General features: G+C 32.7%; 1 protein-coding gene across 1 annotated transcript in view; it reads right to left on the reverse strand.

Annotated features, from left to right (window-relative positions):
• Window positions 1-2870: 2870 nt before the first annotated feature.
• Window positions 2871-15349, reverse strand: part of sens (senseless) — a 79935-nt gene continuing 67456 nt past the window's right edge. Inside the window, exon 6 of the mRNA XM_074180266.1 lies at window positions 2871-6900. Coding sequence (XP_074036367.1) covers window positions 6638-6900 — 263 coding nt within the window. The 3' untranslated portion in view covers window positions 2871-6637. The remainder of the gene's footprint in view (window positions 6901-15349) is intronic.

Raw genomic sequence — 15349 nt, forward strand, 5'->3', positions numbered from 1 at the left:
AGTCGTTTCCCGGATGCACTACCAAACCTTTTTTTTTAGATTCAGTTATTGGATCAGGGGTTGGAGGATTGAGAAGCTCTCGCTCCTGATTTAAAATTCACAGGAAGGTCAGTTGGTGTCGTAAGCTCGACATCCAACTCCTCTGTAAACTCGCTTCTGATCTAAATTTACAAGGAAGTCAGTTGGAGTCGTAAGGTCGACATCCAACTCCTCTGCAGACTCAGCTTCAGAAAGAATTTTTAAGTTTACTCTGTCCATAAAAGTCCCACGAGTAGCTAGGGAAAGAAGGTCAATCACGACAGAGCCCCGCATTACCGTGACAAGGCGATGCTACGACGAGAGGGCGCCCGGTATCTTAAAGGTTCCGTAGAGACAGCTGATAGGCTCAGTGTCATTCATCCTCTTGGCATGGATACACACACCTTAGGATTAAGCCATCGTTGGGATGCCATTCAGTTAGGAAATAACAGAATAACAAGTGATTCTGTCATACCACGCCACATGAAATCCTAGAGCGTCCAATGCATCCCTAAAAAGTCACTGTTTGGTGTGGATTTTGATCTGGACGACATGTGGTTTCAACAGAACGGCGCTACGTGTTATAAAGTTATTGCCGCATTGGATATTCTGCGATATGAGAGCATAGTCATCTCAGGTATAGGTGATGTGAACTGTCCACTGAGATCGTGTGATTTGACCCCGTTGGACTTTTTCTTGTGGGGTTTTGCTAAGTCGCAGGTGTATGCGAATAAGCTACAAACCACATCACAATTGACAGATTCAAAATTGACTATCTTCGAGGTCAATCAAAAATGAGCAATTTCATTACTTTGATACCTTCTAGTTGGAGGGACTTAAGGATCAAGAAGGTCTTGACTAGCTTTTTGAGGTTAGGGGTCGATGTTGGGGAAGTTAGTGGAAATAGTAAGAGAGAGAGTTACGTTTATTATATTACTGAAGGGGCAAGAGATAAAGGTGCGAGAACATATTTGATCGAGAAGGCTCTGAAAAATTAGGAGAAAAATATCATACGTTAGCAGGAGATTTCGATATTAATTTCGCGTCCGTTGATGGACAACTCTTGGGAAACTTTCTAAGAGATAAATTGAAACTACAAATGAATAATAACCGAAATGACCCTACCACAAGACATGGAACAATAGTCGATGCAGATTTCTCTAAATATATTTCTAATTTTGATTCGAAAACATATCTATTTTATTTCTCATACCATAAGCCTATTGTTTCGGTCCTACACTCAACCACAGTGATAACGATAATGAAAATAATGAATAAAAAAAAATCTATTCAAAAATGTTGATTTATCAATGAAAACCCATAATAAAATGAAATATTTGTAGAAAATTAATATACGTATATCTATATACATGTGTATATAATATATATATATATATATATGTACATATGTATATTTATATATGCATTATTTGAAGTTATATAAAAATGATTGTGCATAATTTTTAGCACTATTTGTTTGAAAAATTGTTATAAACAAATGTATTTCTCTTTGATATTGTGAAAAAACTGTTTTTCACTCATATTTTCTTTAAATATTACTGGAGTTTTTTCCCAACACCAAATCGTTATTTTTAACACCTCTACACGTGTTTCGATCACTAAGTGATCATCTTCAAGAGAAAGAGGAAGTTTAATCTTCTTCTTGAAGATGATCACTTGGTGTTCCAGTTATATTCATTACTACACCAAAGGTTCCAAAGGGTGCATCACAAGTACATCTTTTCTTTATTTATTCAATAAATAATTTGTTTTGAACAAATTGATTGTTACAATATATTTTTTTTAAATGCTACCAAACAAAAACAACCATGCCTGCTTTTAGCGCTATTTTAGCCTCTTAATTAAAATTATAAATATTGGTGATAGAGTTCCAGCAGGTGTGACTTTTTTTTTTAGGAAAGTTCCTCCTCTTTTAGGATCTGTTTTTAAATTTCGGATATATTCAATATTTTCCGAGATGTTTGCAAAAAACCAAACCCCCTCTTTTACTGAATTATTTATAACTTTCGCAATTTTTTCGAGCCCCTCTTGAAATTTTTCAAAAAGTTGCTAGAGGTCATTCCGAATCGAATGAGCCCTGGATCATAAATTTCGGTGCCCTTGGACAGAATTTCCAAAAAAAATGATCTCGTGACCCAGACTGTAATGTTGAGCTTGTATGAGGTTCAGTGGTAGAACAAATCAGTTATTTTGAATTATTGATTTGAGCTTTGCCTTTGATATCAGCCCTGGGATTAGAAATAATTTTCCGAATGTAAACATTCTTTATGTATCCTAGATTGACATATTATTATTATTATTTTACTATATTGAAAAATGGCAGCTTGGAAATTGTTAAATAAATATCATTTCAAACCATCGTTACTTTCAAATATGACTTGGAGATAACTGATTTATAATCATGACGTGATCCACAAAATCGTCTTGTTTCGGAAACTTTGCCTTAGAAATGTAGGTGTAGAATTGTGCTGAAAAAAAACACTCATCTTGAACTCATCTGTTCAAAATCTGTTTTTCCGTTAACCAGCTGTCGCACCCCTATGAACGATAACCCTCAGAAGTCGAAACTGGTACGAGCTAAGGACTAACGAGGTCTTACCTTTTAAGGTGTGATTTCTGACACGGGTTGGACGATAGCAAGTGAAAATCGATCGTTCAGACTGGGGCTTGAATAACTAACCAACACGACAGTCAATTCGAGCGAGTGAACAAAGTACTCACGTCGAATCGACCGGCTACCCTCCAATAACACAATTTTGTAAAAAATGGGTACAAATTCACTAGAACACAAAATAAATCATTGAGGAATTAATGGTGAATAAAATACCCAATTTATGGAAATCAACATATAATTTAAAAGTTCATACATACGTGAATGTAAAAATACAATGTCATACCTTAATTACATACGAGATTCATGATAATAATTTGAATTAAAATATATTAATAACAATGAAAGGCACCCTTATTACATTCTTATAAAAATATTTACATTTCAGTTAAGAAAAACAATCAAACATATGTTTATAATACACAGTAATCTTTGGTTTTGACAGCTGCATGAAGTTTTACTAAAGACTTTTCCTTTTCTCGAAAAATGATCAGTAAAACTAAAAAGTGCAAAATTATTAATAGTGCAAATTTTATACAAATTTTGTACAAAGTAATTCTGAATTCGCAAATGTCAATTTTGTAAGTATATGCACTTTTTTATAGAATTGGTAACATTCGTTAAACTTTTTTCTAACTACCTTACAGACTAGACTGGTCGAAGTCCCAAAAATATTTACAAATTAATTTTCAATCAGTACTAAATTTTTCAATAAAAAAAATCCCTATAGGATTTTGGTACGCTGGGTACTCTTTACTTTGGTCTTTTTTGGACGGAATTGTTAGTAATTATGGCCCCATAAATGGCAACAAATCGGTGGGATGGCATTAACGAGGCACGGGATAGATTTATTTACATCTAATGGCACAATTTACATTATAGAGAATGCGTAATGGTCAATTGTTATACAGTGTCATCCCCAAAGTATGCACCATATGGAAAATTTATGTATTACGGATTTTTCGACAAAATGTTATTCTTGATAAAAGTTTGTGCTATCTAAGTGAAGTTTCATTTTTCACCCATTTTTTTTAAATGGAGACTACGAAAAACAAATTTTTGCTGAAACGATAAATAGAATCCTATATACGACGGTTCATTTTAAAAGCCTGTAATATTATAAATTACACAACTGTCGTGTTAACTACGGTCAATTTTTTTGAAAAGTAAATTAATTTTCAGAATTTCTGGTGCAAAGTTATTTTAATTTTTTGTTGTCACCGAAAATTACTCAAAATATACAGTATTGTAAGAAAAACTTTATATTCAATAATATCAAATAACAAAACATCAAAATAAAACAGGTAGTTCTGAAGAAACTCTTTGATTTCCTGGAGATTTTCTTGTCCAAAATAAGTGTTTTAAGTTGAATATCCAGAAAATCAATGAGTTTGTTTCGAAATGCCTATTTCATCTTGATGTTTTGTGATTAGATATTATTGAGTATTAAGTCCTTGTTACAATACTGTATAATTCAGAGTAATTTTAGGTGTTAACAAAAAGTCAAAATAACTTTGCACCAAAAACTTTGAAAATTAATTTTCTTTCCAAAACAATTGACCGTGAATAACACCATAGTTGTGTTATTTGTAATATTACAGACTTTTGAAATGAACCGTCATATACAGGATGCTGTCTATTTATCGTTTTAGCAAAACTTTTTTTCCCTAATCCCCATAAAAAAAATAAGTGAAAAATAAAACTTCACTTAGATGGCCGTAACTTCAAATGCTGAACAACTTTTCTAAATAATATTTCCCGAAATTTTTCCGTTAATCAGCTACCCCCATACGAACGACAACTCTCAGAAGTTGAGAAACTTGTGCGAGCTAAGGACTAACGAGATCCTACCTTTTAACGTGTGATTCCTAACACGAGTACTTTACTATTGTCACAAAATCAAATATTTGAAGTCTCCTCGTATATTTCGTGTGTTGTACTGTATTTCGTTGGTGCATGTTCAGTTTTAGGGGATGCACAAACTTTTATCAAGAATAACTTTTTGTCGAAAAACCCTTAATAAATAAGTTTCCCGTATGGTGCATACTTTGGGGATGACACTGTATATACTATTTCAGTATATGCAATATTCTACAATATTGCATGAATAACTTCTATCTAAATTGTTAGATTGAATTGAATGAGCCAGAGTCTCAAATATGACATAATAGTTGGACTGAAAAGTTTGTAGTCTAACAGATTTTCTTTATAGCAATTATAGCTGCCATTTTGTTCTTTGTAAATGACCACCATTGGGCGCGAAATATTATTGATACAAATTACTGAAGATTTGAATTTGTGAAATATCAAATGATCATAATAAAGATAAATTTTATGGAGAATTGAATTCAATCAAAAGTATTTTAGGATCAGAAGATATTTGATATCAATTTGTTTTTATTTCTCTCTTGCCAAGAATGAAATCATTTCTCAAGTTACTATTATTGTCACATTATAAATCACTGAATCGCATTTTGACCTGGATGATTTCTAAGTGGATAGATAGTTTACTAAAAGTAGCTATTATCTCACCAACGAAATAAAAATAAAGTAATGCTCAATAGGTGAATAGCCTATTTTGACAACCAAAAAACAAAATTTATGTCTTTTCTGGACTGACCGATACCGTACCGTCAACCGGGGTTATATCTGATGGCAGGGGTTATATTGGACGATGTGGTTGTATTTCAAATTGAGCGCGCTACAGATGTTGGGTGACAGTTCGATTAATAAACAAAAATATTCCTAGATTGACGGATAACCTACCATTCGATCCAGAACAAGTTTTAAAAAGGATTCGGAAACAACCAGCAGGAGGCACAGATGCGTCATTTACAGAAGTGATGAACGCGATTGTTGTTTCTTTGGAGCAAACCACGGCCAGACCCAAACGTAAGTCGAAGATTAACGTCCCCGCTGGCAAATCGGTGGGTCTTGAAGACCTACGCGAAGTGAATGGTGGTACGTCAACGGTATCTATCTCTCAAGCAGATATCATTGATGAAAACGCATCAATGTCTCAACAAAATGCCAATGATGATACTACAAATTCTGCAATCTTTTTAGAAAACGATAGTGTTAACGACGACTCCTCGTCTAAAGTGCCGGACGATGAATCCTCGTTGGAAGTACCTAACGTTAAACTTCCAGTAACCTGTGATACATTACAAGAAGGCTGTTTTGCTATAGTTAAGTTTTTGTACAATGAAGGGACCAGTAAAGAAACGATCAAAGAATTCGTTGCGCAAATTGAAAAAATTGCAAAAAGGTATATTGATGTGAATTGCCTAAGATCCTATAAGGGTCACAAAAGATTCCTTTGTTTTTCCGGACGTTGAAGACAAGATCAAGATCAAACTTGAACATATCCACAGTGTTTTAACTGCACCTAAAATCCATCGCGGTATTTTTGTGTTTGAAGGTCTGCAGTTACAGAGTTAAGGGATCAAGTAGGTATACCTACCTACTTACGTTTTCAGAATGTTAATTTTTCGTTTTTTATCTAATGTTTGAAGTTTTTCTGTTTTATTTTTTGACGTTCCTAAAGGATTTTGTTTTATGAATAAAGACGTTTATTTCCATTATATCGATTTTTACTTTTATTTTTACTACATCACCCTGTATACTGAACCCTACATGGTTATTTTTTTTCAATTGTCCGATAATGGTTTTTAACCAAACCTATACCGGATACCAGGCTCAACGCGTTCTTTTTCAATGTAAAAATGGAATCGTCCGATATTCCCCCAAAACCGGGGTTATATCGGACGCATTTAAAAAAAATAAATAAATATAATCGTGATATATTTTTATGTAAATATGTTCACTAGGTTAACTTCTTATTATAGAATATATTAGTTAACGTTAATTAAAAATATCGTCCGATATAACCCCGGTTGTCGGTAATACTTTTTCAAAGACAGAGGTACACAAATTCATCTATGATTTTTATTTTTTTCTCGGTCGAGGACTAATATGGCACTGTTCTCAACAACTACTGCTGCTTACTTCGTGCTTCACATCTTCAAGATTTATGTCAGTTGGTCGGTATAACCCGGAAATGATAGATTCAGGAACACTGGGATGTTGCGATTCTCTGTGCCTTCTCAAGTCGACTTTTCTTTGGAAAGCTTTCTCGCACAAACCACAAGAAAAGGGTTTATATCCAGTGTGTTTGCGCATGTGTGTGATGAGATTGGATGATTGGCTGAATGCCTTGGAGCATACGACACACTTGTGGGGCTTCTCACCTGGAATAGAAATTTCAATTAGTCTTCTAGGGGTTTCTGTGGAAGGGGAGATTTTGCGTAAACTGATATTGTGTCGTCGGTTGAAGATCGAATGAATTACCAACGTAAGCCGATTAAAAATTTGCTACAAGCTGTTATTCAAGATGGAGACTGTGATTAAATAGAAATACGTCGATATTTTTTGTTGAAATAGCAAAAGATGTTTAAGTAGTAAAAAGACATGGATTCTTGACTAATTAGTCTGGAGTCTGAATAAACTTGCACACGATTTATTCTTTGTTCATACAAATTTTATATGCTGATGATTCTCAAATATACCACAGCTTTCCGGTGAAAATGGCAGACAATGCCTGTGGCATTATCAATGCCGATATAAATAGATTTGTTGAATTAGCAACGGACCACTGTTTATTTATAAACCCTAGTAAATCAAATGTAATGATCTTTGGTCCAAGATTTCACCGTTCCATAGAATAGAATAGATTAGAATAGAATAGAAGTTTATTCAACCACATTACACTTTACATGTTTGTAGCAAGTCATGACAAATTTGTTACATATGCTTACGCACAGCAAAAGTAATTTCAGATCGGATGAGTATAAAATATAATTTAAGATAAAAAGTAGAGCAACATAAAGATTAACATTAAAAACATGAAAGAACAACATGATATAGCATATTTACGGTAGTCAGATGAGTATGTTGCTTGTATGTTGAGACTTAGGAGCGATTTTTAAAATACCCCAGGTAATCAGAGACAGAGCAGCTATCCAATAGTAGTTGTTCAATGGATTGTTTGAATTTATTCATACTAAGATCTTTCAGCTTGACTGGTAAACAGTTGTGTAACTTGTAATCCAAAGAATTTTTTTGTGATTCAGCTAGGCGATATCGATTTGTACAGATCTTTTCAGCGTTTCTCGTACGGTACTGATGAATATTAGAACGTTTAGGTGAGGTACTCGCAATTCTGTGGATTTCTAGCAAAACATGAAAAATGAATAACGTTGGTACAGGCATGATACCTAGTGTTTTGAAAATTGACTGACACGGTTCCCGAAAACCTACATCTGCCACTACCACTTTCTTTTATATATATATATATATATATATATATATATATATATATATATATATATATATATATATATATATATATATATTTAAATATATATATATATATATATATATATATATATATATTTCAAAAATGTATTAATATACGGGGTGTTCCACTTAAAAAAATATAATTGCTTGGACTTTTTGATAGAACTGGCAACGACGCAATGCTGAAAATATTTCAGATCGATAGAACAGGTAAGGAAATGTGAGAGGTGAAATTTTCAGAAAAATCATGCTTTGCGTTTTCCAGAAACGTCTAACCTATCATCGACCGTGAGTCACGCTGTATATATATATATATATATATATATATATATATATATATATATATATATATATATATATATATATATATATATATATATATATATATATATATTATGTTTTTCTTTTCTTTTTCTTTTTATTTGTTCCCTTATCAGGGTTAAGCGGAAGAACATTTTCCGTGATGTATTTCATTACAGACGATGAACTTCGCCCTTTATTTCAATCATAAGTTGAATATACAAGTTATGTTATGTTTTTTGTTTTGGTTATGAAATAATAAAGGCGATATTATTATTATCATTATTGAATTGAGTTGATATTTTCTCGGGAATATCAAGAATGAAGCAGTTGCTACGGTTACAATGACAATTTCCTTTTATGCTCGATATAAAAGACATAATTCAGGGTTTCGCTTAACTTTGAATTTTCATTGTATTTCTAGGTGACGAGAAATTATTTAAAAATTAGTATCGCCTTGTTTGAAACGGAATATTGGAATCAGTGATCGAGGCTGGCAAGTAATCAGTTACATGCTGAAGGTGATACCCGCATACTTTTTGATTTGCATTCGTTGAACATAAAGGACACAAATTCTATTTTAAGCTGGTTGGAAAAATACGGATTCAAACATCATGCTTATTTCCTTTAGTTTTATCAATTTGTAGTTAGGTGTGGCAATATCGTTAGAAATTTATTTAAAAAACACATTTGACAAAACCGCGACACCTGTTTCGGTGTACAATAACATTTTCAGACGTTACAATAATATTCTGAGCATTGTTTTCTATTTGAGATACTGAAACTAATTTTAAAATTACAAAGGGTTAGGTGAATTAATCTATATAATATCCCAAAAATCATCACATTTAGTCACCATTCAGTTACCCTTATCAAAAAATAATCAACCACAAAATTTTAATGATTCAAGGTTAATAAGTAGTCTTTCGACATGTTCCATGTGCATAGAAAAATTATTCGCCGTTACAGTAACGTTAGTTACAAATAAAAGTGGTAAAACACATAGAAAGAAAAGGGTATATTTGTACAACAGCATTATTGGAGAATGTAGATGACATAACTATTGCTCTAGATAAAAATTAAGTCACCATTTTGTTTCTATTGGATTATTCAAAAGCATTCAACATCATCAATCATAAAATACTCTGTACTATATTACATTTTTTGAGTTTAGTAATCATCTTATCTAGATAACAGATTACAAAAAGTTCAGATTTATGATAATGCTTTCATTTGGACAGAAGTCAAAACAGGAGTACCCCAAGGCAGCATTTTAGGCCCACTTTTCTATACTCTCTATATTGCCATATTTATCAAGAATTTTTGAAGTCTTGTTTTGTTTATGTAGATGACTTTCAAATCTTCAGATGTAAGTCAAGCAGTAACCGATATAAATTTTGATCTAAATACGATTTTAAAAGTGTCCACTGACTCTATGTCGAAAATCAATCCAAACAAATCAGTGGCTATTATCTCTGGAAGTGATAGCATCAGGAAAAAAGTAAAAAATTACAGCTTGAAAATAGGAAATTGTGATTTGAAGTTGATTTTAGATCGTAAGCTTAGATTTTATGAATATGTAAGCTACAGAAGTGAAATTGCTTATTCATAACTGAAACTCATACAGTGTTTAAGAGCCAAATGAAATAAATTCATCATTTCGGTTACTGTATATATTTAAAAAAAATCCCGAAACACGTCGAATGTGAATTATAATTTTACATTCTTCAACGTAAAAATGCCAGCCCTACCTTCGAATGATAGGTACAACTCCCAATTTTTCAAATGGGAAGTATAGGTTTGTGATATTTCGTTTGAAAGAAAAATAAATTGAAATTATGAGGTTACCGAAATTCAATAAAATACACTCAAAAACTAAAATGTAATGTAAAACGTAATGAAATATAGAATACGAAAAAGAACTATAGATGTTAACGAAGTAGATGTTCAAAATGTTCACCACGAACGTTTTGGCAACATCCTAATCTCAAATAAAACTGTCTTCCAACATTATTCAACATATCAAGCGTGACCAATCCAATCGCAAGCGTTATACGTTCTTTTGAGCCTTTCAAATCTGATATTTTAGTTCTGTACACATTGCTCTTCACATATCACCATGAAAAATCAAATGATGAAAGATCAGGTGATCGCGCTGGCCATTCAATAGATCCTCACCTGCCTATCCACCGATTGGGAAAAGTTGTATCGAGGTATTGCCGGTCATTAACTTGGTGATGTGTTGGTGCTCCATCCTGTTGAAACTATCGTATTCAGGGGAACTTGAGGGTTTCCTGGATCAGGATATAAATTTGCTAAACTTGGAATAACGTCATTTTGAAGTAGTGCCCAAAAATTAGCCTTTTGAGGGTATTTCGGGTTTTCTTCTCTCATCCAGTGAGGATTTTCCTTTGACCAGTAGCGGCAGTTTTGCCGATTAGCACGATCGTTACGAGACAAAGTACACTCATCAGAAAACATAACGTCTTCTAAGTCTATTCACTAGCTTTTATTTATCTTATAGTGCTGCCATCTTCATGTTGAATTCGGAAACTTTTCAGACCATCCTCGTAGGAAGCCAAAAATCTGTTTTCCAACTTTTTATGAGTAGAAGTCGTATTCTTCCACAAATCTGCTTTTTTTCTGAACATCTTCAGTTCAAAACTACCGCAATTTCAAACATTTTATTTATGAAAGTATGTTGCCAAGTACATAAACTATTTCAACAATCCTGATGTGTATCACAAGTTATTTTTCTATCGTTCCTGATTTCAAAATGACTCAGAAGCAGTCACTTCAATGCCAATTTGTTTCTTGAAAATCTATCAACCTTTCCAGTTTGCAAAGTTAGGGGTTTTTAATAGGTAGATTCAGCATGGAAATATATGTTTGTTTGAATACTCTGCACGCTCAACTCAACGTCGACTAATTGAAATTGATGTTTGACGGTCAGGCAAATCTACGACCCTAGAGGATTTATTAATATATTTCAGTACAAAACAGTGTTACATGATGTACCAACGTTAGATCAACTATCATTTGTACCCTGATGGATAATTTAGTAATTGCATGACTTGTTGTTCCGTTTGTGTTGAATTATTTATAAAACCGTTACTTGTTATTACCTCTCATCTATTACGTAGCAAACAATAGATGTCAATTAGGCATATTCCATTTCGCCAATATCGAAAATATTGAGTTATGGCACTGAATCTAATTGATATTGAAATACATTCAAGATGTAATTGAATATTATGACATCACCGATATGAAGAAATATATCCATCAACAGTGTCTATGAATATCCAAAGAAATATTCTCTCATATCATTCACGTCTAAGACTAAGAAATTGTGGAATATTAGTTTAATGAATCAATTATTCACTGAGAATACTGAATATAAGAATTACAAGCTAAGTTGCGTCTACATAAAGTCAGCTAAATAAATATAGTTCCAAAAAACTAAAAAGCACGCTTTTAAAGAACATTTAACTAAAAAGTTGAAAATATTTTTTTTAATATGCTTTAAACAATTACGAACGAAAAATACTAGTATTATTGTGAAAAAAGCGACGGGCGCTTGATATATAAAAATACATAGTATTTTTCGTTCGATATTGTTTTAAGTTCATTAAAAAAATATTTTCAACTTTTTAGTTCGATGTTCTTTTAAAGCGTGGTTTTTAGTTTTTTAAAACTATATCTATTTTTTACTTTTTGGTTTCATATGCTATAAAAGCGTGTTTTTTAGTTTTCTTAAACTATATTTATTTTTCACTTTTTAGTCCCATTTATTGTCAAAAATATTTTTTTTTCAAGTTCTAGTCTCTAGTATTATAAATCTTTAACAGACGGCACACGAATGTAAAATTCCTCTCAAACAACATGATAAAGTTTGAGGTCTTAAATTCTATAGTAATACTGAGATGCAGTAAGTCTCCAACAGAGGGCGGACAGTTGTAATACTTGTTTCGAAGTAAAGAGAATATTTGCAGCATTAATTTCAGAAAACAATTCAGTCCTGATGTTTTAATTTGAAGTTTATTCAAAATATTAATGAACTAAACATATTTTTTTAGTGAATAATTATATTTTTTCAATCTTTTGATTTGATATGTATATCAAGCACCCTAATTCTAATTTTTCGATTTTTTGAAATATTTAAGTGACTGAATTTTTTAGGAGTACAATTTACGATAAAGTTTTTATTGTTGAAATCCATATTCTGGTTTGCTTTCAAATAATAGAATTAGATTTTAAAATGTATCTTCCGTTTCGTTCAAAACTTTTTTCTGTACTAAATCACGGGTAATTGAAAATATTTAAATATCTAAATATTTCATCTGTAGTACAAAATTCCGCTAACACTTATAATTATTGAAAAATATGTTTTTTATTTTGATTTTCTTTTGAACAACCTATCAAAGAGGTTACATACAGCGCTATATGCCCGCGAATAGATCAAGAAATATCAAGGAGGTTACGTACAGCGCCATCTGCCCGAGAATAAATCAAGCAATAATTGATAGTTACCTACAGCGCCATCTGCCTGCAAATAGGCAAAGAAATATCAAGGAGGTTACGTACAGCGCCATCTGCCCGGGAATAGATCAAGCAATAATACCGATAATTCTGCCAATACAGATCCCGAGCTTGAGAGTTACAAGCAAACAAACATACATACATATATACATACAGGTGAAGCTAATATAAAGCGTGTGACATAAAACTAATTAACAAATGAACATAATGGAATAAACTAATATGAAACTGATGAAATGTTATTTTTGGGAACATCAGTGTACCATTGGCCTATTTTTTCATTGATTGATTGAATTTCTCTCAGAGTGGAACATTTTTCTATCAACAATTTACTCAACCTCACCAAGTGTTTCGATGTATAATAATTTCTTTAGGTTCGACTAATTGAATAATATGCGGTTAAATGACTAGAAGTGGTTAGACTCTGACCTCAGATTCCACAAGGATGTTGGTGTACTTTGTTACTTCTTGTATAATATTATATGCCGGGGAAGATGTGCCTCCGTAGCCGATGTTCTGGAATCCAAATGGAATGACGAGACAAGTGTGCTGTTGTCAGTAAAGCAATATATTGGATTCATTTGAAATTAGCTGGATAGTTCAATTGGATACCGTAAATGTTCTCTTTTATGACATGTTGCTGCAGTTTTTTCTCCTTTTTTTCTGTCTACTATTTTATTTTTTTGTATAACTTTGAATTATTCGTTCATAAGTTAACTTTTTGAACGTCTGGTTATATTTGTGTCCTTTAAACTATGTTAAATTGGAAAACAGCTCAAGCTTAACTTTGCCTTTCAACGTTGTTTTTGCTTCTGTATGTTATTATTCTTGTCGACAGATGAAGCCGATTATTATTATTATTTTGATTGATGAGCTCTTATTGTAAAAAAAAGAGGCAAAAACAATTAACCAAACAGGAATTTCATCAATACTCTTTAATAAGATTCCGTGAATAATAAATGATTGAATTCCTAGGAGACAACTTCAGGACAAGATCTTTGGAAATAATACATACACGTTTTGATCGTGCTGCAAAAGGACAGTTTAAAGAGGTAGAAGAAGAAGAAAGTACTTGATGTATAAGATGTACCATAAGATATCATAAGTTAGTTTGAGTAAATAAAAGACGATTAGGAGGTCAGTTCCAAAATCAAACTAGATGAAACCAGAACCCAAAGACCGATGCCTTAATGATAAATAGATTGCGGTGGCCGCATTTTGAGGTATAACAGCCCATTTTCACGATTCTTCAGAAAAAAATAGGGCAATTATTTTGGTGCGTGAATGGAAAGTTTCATCGACTTCATCTTTATCTATGTTTGAAAAAATTTGTTAAAAATATGTTTATCCGTTAACCAGCTATCGTATCCCCTAGGAACAACAACCCTCAGAAGTCTAAACTTGTGCGAGCTAAGGACTAACGCGGTCTTACCTTTTAACGTGTGATTCCTAACACGAGTTGGGCGATAGCAAGTGAAAATAGAGCGTTCAGCCTACGACTTGAACCATCGACTCACACATCGGCCGATTGACTGAGTGAACAAAGCACCCACGTCGAACCGCTCGGCTACCGACCGATAAATTTGACAAATTACACCAAAATTTGTTTGTGGGTAGCGGTTCGATTTTTTCCTTTTTGGTATAACCTCCTGAAATTCAATAAGAACTTGAGCTTCCTTTTCCCCCTCCCATTCCCATTTGAGGTTGAGAGAGGTGTTCTGTGAATTCAATTCTTAATTATAAATATTTGAAATATCCTGGAAATCATTTCATCCAAATATTTCGATGGTGTATTTTATCGTATTGAATCTTTTGTTTAGTTTATGAATATACAGTTATATCAACTTTGCCACAAAAAATATCATAATTATAGTAAATGTCACTTTTAATGGCTTTTGTCTCCGATAGTGGGGCAATTGTTCACAAACAAATATAATCATAACTTTGCCGTTATAAACGTTGAAGTATCACCTATCGGTAAGCATATCGTAATGACTGAAAGAAGTGTATGTCAGTATAATCACAGGACGTCTTTGATCGGACTGACATACTTTTCACAAACTAAAGAATACACACCAATGCAATATCAATTTTCTCAGCATCTAGTTATATTAGATTCATTCTTTCATTTTATCAGTAAAACCTCTTTCATCGAATCGATTACGAATTAAAAATTCAGAGCAAAATTACATACTGCTTTGCAAAATCTGAAGGAATAGGAGAACTGGTGAACTAGAGCCTTTTAAATTTTTATGGAGAACAGGAATCAATTCCAATTAATGATTCAAGGCGTTGTGGTCTGGAGAATGACCTTGGATTTTTTTTTTCCGATTTGTATGAGTTAAAAATTTAAAAATGTATACAAAACTTTGAATTTGTACAAAGTACCAAGTTGAGAGTCGTTATACAGGGTGTTTCCTAACTGTGTATTTGGGAAGAAAGTTCATACAAACGTAGGTCCGCGAATGAATTATTTCCAAGACATGGGGTGTTGAACTT

The sequence above is a fragment of the Leptinotarsa decemlineata genome, unplaced genomic scaffold, assembly GCF_025532065.1.
Source record: "Leptinotarsa decemlineata unplaced genomic scaffold, Ldec_3_MD MMD2_tig00026294_RagTag_RagTag, whole genome shotgun sequence".
NCBI lineage: Eukaryota > Metazoa > Arthropoda > Insecta > Coleoptera > Chrysomelidae > Leptinotarsa > Leptinotarsa decemlineata.